The sequence below is a fragment of the Perna viridis genome, chromosome 3, assembly GCF_037379345.1.
Source record: "Perna viridis isolate PV_CMFRI_1.1 ecotype Kerala chromosome 3, ASM3737934v1, whole genome shotgun sequence".
In the NCBI taxonomy this organism is placed as follows: Eukaryota; Metazoa; Mollusca; class Bivalvia; order Mytilida; family Mytilidae; genus Perna; species Perna viridis.
Genome location: NC_142447.1, coordinates 30,765,002 through 30,774,323, shown reverse-complemented (window position 1 = coordinate 30,774,323; position 9,322 = coordinate 30,765,002). Strand labels below are relative to the sequence as shown.

The 9,322-nt window shown below is 33.4% G+C and overlaps 1 protein-coding gene and 1 long non-coding RNA gene across 2 annotated transcripts; one reads left to right on the top strand and one right to left on the bottom strand.

The window, feature by feature from the left end:
• Positions 1-2,995: 2,995 nt before the first annotated feature.
• Positions 2,996-4,720, bottom strand: LOC148621829 (uncharacterized). Its single transcript, XM_088574095.1, has one exon. It carries the CDS (start codon positions 4,718-4,720, stop codon positions 2,996-2,998), a length of 1,725 nt encoding a protein of 574 aa, XP_088430221.1.
• Positions 4,721-6,486: 1,766 nt separating this feature from the next.
• Positions 6,487-7,746, top strand: LOC148621828 (uncharacterized). The gene is made up of 2 exons (XR_015921241.1): positions 6,487-6,776; positions 7,385-7,746. It is a non-coding gene; the product is annotated as an uncharacterized LOC148621828 (long non-coding RNA).
• The last annotated feature ends 1,576 nt before the right edge of the window (positions 7,747-9,322 follow it).

Sequence of the window (9,322 nt, the reverse complement as noted above, 5' to 3'; positions counted from 1 at the left end):
TCGATTATTTTTATTACACTGAGAGTAATTTCTTACGTTTGCATTCAATTGTCAAATTTTGTTTTGCAATCAAAGTAAATATTACTGGTAGTCATGGTAATCCATGGATACAGAGAATAGGTTAGGTCTTTAAAAGTTTTACTGGGGTACTTTTTTTTTCAATTTTGAAAGACATATGTGGTCTATTGATTCCAAACGTAATTTAAAGAATGCATCGAGTGAGATATCTGCCATGGTTGCATCGTCAATGAATAGCAAATGAGCCGTAGAATTAGCAAAAACTAACAATCCTTAATACAGAACTTGTAGTGAGATAATTTATATCGTATTTAGAATAAATGATTGTCATATAGAAATATATTTCCTCTACAAATCTTCATAGAGCTGAAAAGCAATAAATTTATGCTCACATTTTCCAAATGTTATGATTACCTATAACAATTTAAATTCATATTTGGAACACTTCATATGGAAAGCCATTTCAGAAATCGTGGTTCTTATACAAATATTAGTAAGACTACATCATCATTATGTCTGGTCAACATTCATGATTAAAGGCCTGACTTTCTAGGATATAATGAAAGTACTTCCAAATTTAGTTGATCAAGATTAACAGCGATAAAATTTTGGGGCCTTATTTTTAACATTGATTAAGGAGATAAGAATCTGAAATTTTCCATTCCTAACTTTTCCAATATATAATTTTAAGAAGTCTGTTATGAAAATAATAGGTATCTACTGGGTGCTGAATCAGTTGGAAATGGCTTATTGTGAAAAATCCGTTCTGAATTTATACTGCTTTTTCTTAGTTGCCTATTATGGTTCAATACATTTTCCTTAGTTAATTAAAACTTATCTAGAATGTATCAATGTATACGAGAAACTATTAATTAATTAACACCAATTCGCAAAATGTGGATTCTACTCATACTGTAGCAATGGATATTTGAATAAGTTGAGCACACTGAAAACTGATTTGAAATGATATTCTAGGGGACCACTATAAAACGAAGGTTCTCTGTAACATTGCGTATAATATCGAATGTGTTATTGAAATAAGCTATCGAGTTCGAATAATTGATCATCATCATCGAAGCTATATGAAATGATATCAGAATGCAAATCAACACTGTACCTATGTAAATTTTGCAATTGCCCTGAAGTACCATTCCGAGTACGAATCGGAAAATGGATGGCGCCTTATTTTTTGGTCTTTTTGCTTGAAATATATTCAATACATCAAGAAAACAATTGAAAAGTTATCTAAATTTATCCTGCAGCATCTTTTAGGAAGATATTTTTTTTACTGTTAATATAAGGAAAAAAGTGCCGGAAAATTTTCCTGCCATTTTTTCTATAGTGCATTTCAACTAAATTTGTCCTATCAATATCTTAAAAGGGCAAATTTTACAAATACTTTGATGATTGTTTGTGGAGGTTATCAGGTATAAATACTTGCTTAATGCAACAAAATATCTTTTGTTTTTTTCCTTCATGTGCCACATCGTATACACATTTTGCCCGATTCTTAGACGGAGAAGTACTTAAAGAAGTAAAACTGTATCGCCATTTTCAAAATTGAAGGAAATCAACTACTCTACATATATTTATGTATCCCATTTTATCCTCACTTACCAATAGCGAAGTAATATGCAAATCAAAACTGTAGTACAATTAAAACTAAGTTTACAATGACAATGATACTACCTGGTATATGTCATACATACATTTCTTAAATCGTACTAAGCTAGATTTTAACAAAAAAGAAAAACAAATAGCCCATTCCTTCAATTTCAGTATACATTATATAGGTGATGTGTTATCTTTATATATCTCTAGTTTCAAGGATTACTCACATTCCATCTAGCCAAATAAACTTAATTTAAGGAGATAACTGGTACATCTCCTTCTGCTTGAAATAGATGATATGGGACCTATGAATAGATGATACATGTTTAAAATAGAGACTTTATGACTAACGTGATGATCACGGACTTCACAATTGTAAATATCCCCTTTCTAACTGGCAATATACCAACATCTCCCGTCAAAGGAGTATATTTCATAGCTGATCCATTACTTTCTTTTTAGAACACTGATATTGTCAAATAACAATGTTCAGTCTTTGTTGATATCCTCTACGGTTCTCATCGCAATTTGACAAACCGATATGAAGTTTCTATGTCACAAATGAGAAAATATATTCAGTTGAGTGTTTTTTTTTCAGTCCTATATTGATTACGTTTTATTCTGTTAGCTACATTGGTTATGTAAATAGTCTTCTTGTTTCCTATTTTCACGTTTGGCTATGAACTTAGATTGTGATGACTCTGTATTGTCCTTTTTATTTGATGCTTCATCGTGAACTCGTGGATCGTTGCGGTGTATCCATCTCCACCATGAAAGCTGATTTGTTCAATGTGTCATAGTTTTCCTTTCTTCTTTCGTCTACCTTGGACTTGACTTTTTATAAGCAACTCGGCGGGTGTTTCTGGAAAAGCAGAGGATGCTCACCTTATCCGTGTACCTAGTCCATGCTCCCAGTTTTTAGTGGAGTGCGAGTTGATCGTCTACTTGTGTTAAGTTTTATGTATTATTTTGGTTATTTTATTTTCTTTGTTGGGTGTGTCTGTTTTCCATGTCTGGTCTTTGATCCTTCTTTAGATTTCCGCTAGAATCTTGAATCCCTTGATTACTCCTTCGGTATGTTTTGTTTCTGATCTTCACATTGTGTCAAGGGGAAGCCGAAAATCAGGAATATAGGACCCCTGATTTCGCGTATTAATCTACTAGATAACTAGCATTACAAAGCTTAAGACATTTGTATAATTGTTTAGTGTTTCGTTTGCTAAGTCAGGTGGTGTACGTTTACTCACATTGATGTCATTGGACTGTTAGTGTTTCAATTTATTGAAAATAATACAAAGTGAAAAAAATATATAAAACACTGACAAATGCGAGCGTTTGTTTTGAATCGTTTATATTTACCTCATGATTATTTGATTTTTAAAATTTTGAAGGCATTGTCTTTTGCACACAAGATACATAGTGACTTTTCACCGGGAATAGTACTGACAGCTTGTGGCCTAGATAAGCCATCTTTTTCGTCAAAAATGATTGTTCCTACTACCTTGGAAGCTTCTATTTTGTAGACAATATTTAACACCTTTCCACAAACATAAAGGCTACCATCAGAATCAATGGTCATTGCTGATGATGGTCCCATATACTCAATGTCAATCTGATATTTCTGAATCATTTCAGCAGTGAACGCATAAATGACATTTACTCCCGCATCGAAAACAAAAAAGTCTTCCGTTAATCTATCAACACAAATATCCAATGGTGCTTTGAACAGGCGGTTTCCAGAGCAGTCATTCTCAATAAAAGCAGTGACTTTCCCGTCGTCTGTAAGTTTGTGTACTGCAGCCATATTGCTCCATGGGTAACTTGTAATGTAAATACTTGAGCGTTGACTAGCAACAGCGGATGGTTCAACATCACACTTTATTTCCTTAATCAAAACTAGTTCTTTAAACTGAACAGCGATGGAGTAGAGTTTGTTCTCGCCTGGTACACTTACAAGGACACGCGTTTCATCTTGTCGGGTCATGGCCCATGGCATGCAATCTAAAGCAAATGTTGATGCTATCTTGCCTTTTCGGTCAATCAAAAGTAACGAACAAGTGGACCTGTCCAATGCCAACAAATCATCTTTGTCGAGGCATATTATTGAGACGATGCCATTCTTATGAACTGCGGGATCTGACCATTTACCGGTATACCCTTCGTCACATGAGAAATCTTTCATTAGTTGGTTAAGATCATCTTCAACAGTGTCGTCGTTGTTATAACCAAATACTGCTGAAAATTCATTTTCCATTTTTGTAGTTGCGTCCGATGTTTTTACTTGACCTTCCAAAATCGATGGCACGTTCGAGATAAATTTTTTAGTCATAATAGAGCCCAATGAACCGAAGTTTTCATGAAAAGATTGTATTGAGTCTTCTGGTTGAAATCTACATTCTTCTACAGTTTCCAGTCCAAAAGCGTTGCAAATATGATCAAGCGTGTGACTATAGAGAATGATCTTACTGTGACAATCCATTATCGATTTGAAACTAGACTCTTGAATTCCTTCTTTCGTATTTTCTCTAATGGTATCTAGTATAACCTTCGTCTCATCCCTTACCTTACTAAGAATGTTTTCTGTCCGCCCCATACTGTTTACTGCTGCTCCTTGTGTAACGTAGAGAGGCTGAAGTACCGCATTTTCAAGTTGATCTATATGTGATATTACTGAATGTTTAATGTCTTGTACAGCTTTTAACAGTTGAGTTTCCTTAGATTTTAAATATTCTGTTTCGGTCATTGCAACATCCAGTGCCTCGTTGGCTCGATTATTGCATTCCTTCATCCTCGATATTGTTTGCAAATATTGACCACTTTCCATCAGTAATTTACTGGCAAGTCTCACCGGAATGCATTCCTCACATGTTTCATGTTCAATGAATTTGCATTTCTTGCAAATAACGTTTCTATGTTTGATACAAAATATCTCATCTGGATAGGATTTACTAGAATGGTCGTGCTCAACAGAAGACATTGCTTTTACATAGTCGTTCTTTACTTTCTGAGTGCCTTTATCTTCCTTGTTCGTCCAAAACGAGGCTGTCTTATTCAATCTTCCGGTATTTGAAACAGAAAAGTCACATGGCATAAGAATATGGTTGGTGCAATACAGTTTGTGAAGTTTAGAACAGTCGTCACAGAACGCTTGCTTGCATTTTTTACAGAATATGCTATTGGTTGCGCAAATTCCAGTAATCTTACACGGTGTACACAAATTGTCCCATGTGTGTTGATCTTTATTCGTCATGATATTTGTTAGAAGCTTGTGTTACTTATAATCTTAGTTCAAAGTCTGTATTACAATTGTTAACATGCTGCTTGTGCGGATAAAATTCTTTGTTTGCTTAGCAATAATGATTTTGTTCGCCTACCATATCATCACTACACAATATCATAAAATCCAAACATTTTACGATGCTAGTTGGTTGAGTGTAGAGTCAGCCATCCATGGTACATAGATCAAACGAATTGAGATCAAAATGCGGATAGTTACGATGTATTTAACCAAAAAAAAAAATAGTCAGAAGGCATTCATTAAAGATGGTTTTATTTGCCTTATCAAACATCAGAAACGGTTTTATATGAAGGTATAGACATGGAGCACTTGTCAGATTAGTCCGCAAAGGTAGGGTTTTACTGCTGGTTTGAGAGAATCGAATGGGTCTCCCGGCGAAAAAAAAAACTAAGTATACATTACTGAGTTTTTTCAGTCCAATTTGTACAAGTTACATACATTTGGTAGTAATTTAAAACATATGTAGCCTTTTAAAGCCAAATTATTAACAGCATACTGTCAATGTCGGATCTGGCTACAAATAAATTGAACAACAGGAGAACTTCAGCATTATTGACTATTTTGATACAAATGCCAACAATGCGTAAACACTTTGCGTTGCTATGAGGAAAACATCTCTTGATGAAAGCACATGGGACGCATTTGTTGACGACTAATACAATTAAAGCGTCGGTAATTAGCAAAACCTGTATGTTGTTTTGGGCAATCTCCTGCTCAGTAAGAATATTGTTTTCAAAGCTTTTTCAGTGTCTTCAAATCCCGCCTTTGCAGTAAAATACAGATACGGAAAGGTGTAAGTAGAATTTTGAATTCATTGTAAGAACGAACAAAATTTTAAACAATTTAGATGTCGTTCAAACAATCAAGTACACACGTTTTAAAATTTTGATATTGAAGAAATGGTAATGAAAATTCACTAACGTTTTAAAGAAAACGAGAACTATCTTTTAAAAAAGATAGCAAACGCAGTAAAACTGTGTTCTCTCTACTTTTAATTTTCTGCATTTCATTCAGGAAATAACACATGGCACGCAGTTTCGATACAGTTTTTTTCGAATGCCACTATGTTATCAGTATTTGGCCAATCGGGAAACAGAATTGCGATTAGGCGACCTGCGTTTCCATGGAAGAGTGTCTTTAAGGTCAAAGGGTAAAAAGCGAAAATATACCAACTGCGTCGGAAAAAGGAAGTGAATTCAAAATATTAATTGACTGATTAAATAACACTATAACAATAAAGTTGAAAACGATACCACTTTCCGTATATCCATTACACCCTTCATTTCATGCATTATAAAGCTAGAACATCGTTGCTTCTAGCAGATAATTGAGTTGATAATTCGACTGTCTTATTGGATATAAACCACTAAATTCCCCAAAAAATATTTCGTAACACAGTTTTAGCCAATCATTTGCACGATATGAAAGACGCTGACCATCAGCTGACTATTCCTATACTTGGTTTATTTTTTTGTTTTCGTGCTAACTTACATACTCAATACTGTTAGACCCGGTTTGCACTCATTTGTTGTATTTGTAATTTATGACGGACTGGGGGGTTTCTTAACGCCCCCTTAGCTATCATTTGGGGTCTCTCATAGTCATACCAGTGAATGTGGATCAAGGTGTATTCGGTGAAATTATAGTAGTCATGTGACCACGTTCATTCAATCAATTCATTAAATGATTTAATTTAACCAGGTGATTTAATGTCGATCCGCGACCTAGTGATCCAATTTGTGATCTGCACGCTTATATTGTACAGCCTACAGCATTCGCTGAATCTTTGACCCAGCAAGATGCTTTTTGGAATAAAATCAACAGTTTCAAGTGCATGTAAGACAGATAGGTAAGTCAACTTATTGGCGCATGCCAGTCATCAATTAATGAGAAATCTCCAAGGCCGAAAAAAATTAAGTTATGTTTCCGATCACCATTCTGAAATTTTGTAGGTTCGGTAGGTAGGGATTTATTTTTATTTAAAACTTTTGAAATGAAATTAGTCATTAAAGTGACATCAAACTCAGAATACAATGAAAACAAAATATGCAATGACTAAACAAGTACATTGTAATTGTTTTAGACTTAGTCAACGGCCAAATCTCTTTTGGGATTCGGCGCTTGAGATTTTTTTTGTTTTGATGGCGGTGGTATGACCTTATTTTATTATGATATTGTACACATATGTGCATGCAAGATAAAATACATTGCACATGCAATGTTCTTTAAAAATGTTTTATAGCCATAGTGATGTCAGATGATGCTTTCCTTAGGATATTCAATAGACATTGATTATGAATTGCTGTTAGATTTACTGTATATGATTATAGATGTAGAGTAACACCATACATTCAATCAACAAATGTAGGCATTGATATACAACTAAAAATTGTTTTGATTATTTTTGTAAAGTATTAAAAATAAATGTCTACTCTTTTTCTTTTCTTATATTTGCAGATAGACAAATATGGATGAATCGCTTTTCTGTTAAAAGGATGAAGGTTTTGTTTAGTATCAAGACATTAATACTACACACGTAAAAATAACTAAGTTTTATTAAATTGTGAAGATTTACATGATTTAATGAAATAGAGATTCTAAAGAAAAGTCAATGACAGTGTTTTGAAATGCTGAATATACATACATGTTACTTTGGTTCTGAAACTAAACGACACTGGCAGTGCCTCTGGATATATTTTATACAGCTGCAAAACAAGTACTGTAGTATAAAAATCTATACAGTTTTTGACGAATAAAACATTTTTCTGGCTACAAATGTATATAACTATTTAGAAGTTGATTAAAATTGTTTGATACAAGATTTAGTTGAAATATTGATTTTAAAGTGTTAACTGTGAGCCAGTATCAATGAATTTAGTCTTAAAGTCATTGTAAATTTGTTTCATAAGAATTTCGAATGTTATCTGTTGAGTACATCACTGTAAGTGGGAATTTCTTCCATTATGCAGTTTTATTCTCTTTTGCTAGAGAACTGTTTTAACTAGAACTAATGTAAAAACAAAGACCTTATAGATGTGAATTCTTAGCAAATCACACACTATCAAGTTGGTCCTAAGGAAGAGTAATTGACAGGCTTTTTAGGGAATTGAAAATGGAGCATTCTCAAACCCCAAATTAGCCTATATATATATATGTATATATTTAATATAATAGTGTCACCGCAAAACATTGTATATTAGTATGGTGCTGACAGCAGCGTCACTTCGGCGGCGTCCATATTCACTTGGTTTTGTGCGATGACTTTAAAGTTATGGTTGATCAATTTTTATGAAATTTTGATATTATTTTACTAACTACTAAAGAAATGCTCTTATTTGATTTTGAGTTAATGGCCCTTATCATTTTAAAATAAAGGCCATCCATGTAACTGACAGATACCACACTGTAGGTTTCTGTTAATCTATAAAGACTGAGAGTTCAGAATTTTATCAAGCTAACCTGTTTAAAGTGAAATGACCAATCCTTAACATAACAAAGCAAGTACACCTGCAAGGAAGCATTGTGATTTGTATATGGCAATCCATAGTGGAATTTGTTCCGCATTTAGATGTTTAGTAACACGTCTTAATGGATATTTATCAACATGTGCATAATTCAATTATTGATACCAATAAATGGAGTAGTTTTCTAGACAATGCTAACACGTTCAAGACAAATTGTATGTATGTTCAAATTTGCTCTTCGGACAATATCAGTCTGCGTCCATACTGGCCCCTCGGGCAATACCAGTCGTGTCCAAACTTGTTAAGTTAAAAAGATATATATTTCAAGCGTTCGTCCAATTCATTCTAAAAGATATCATTCAAAATTTGAAAATATATTAAAGTTTTATTAACATTATTCATTGTTTGTCTATTATCTTACTAAGAGCATTTTCTGGTAACATTCTAAGAACAGCAACATATCTGCGGTACATAAGTAAAATTCAACTTACTTATTTAGTATTACTGAAATTAATTTATACCTTTTTTCAAAACAAATAATAGCAGTGATATTCATGAATCATTGAAATTCAGTGTAGTTGATGAACTAATGTAAAAGGTTAAAAAAAACTTGTTAGTTCAAATATAGTATAAACATTTTAAATATAACGAGAATGGGTACAGAGACAACAACCTCACTCCGATGAAAGTCACCCGTTGGTCTTCAATGAACGAGGAAACCCTCATACCACAGGGCATGCTACAGCTAGTCCCAAAATATCATTATACACAGGTACAGCGAAAAAGTTGCCCCTGTATACTCAAGTAAAATAAAAATAAACTAAAGGTGAAAACGATAAAAAAAAAAAACATTTAGGCCCCCAAAAAATTAGTTAGTTGGATGAAACAAGATCAACATCTTGTACACGTTTCAAATTCAGCTAACACAATC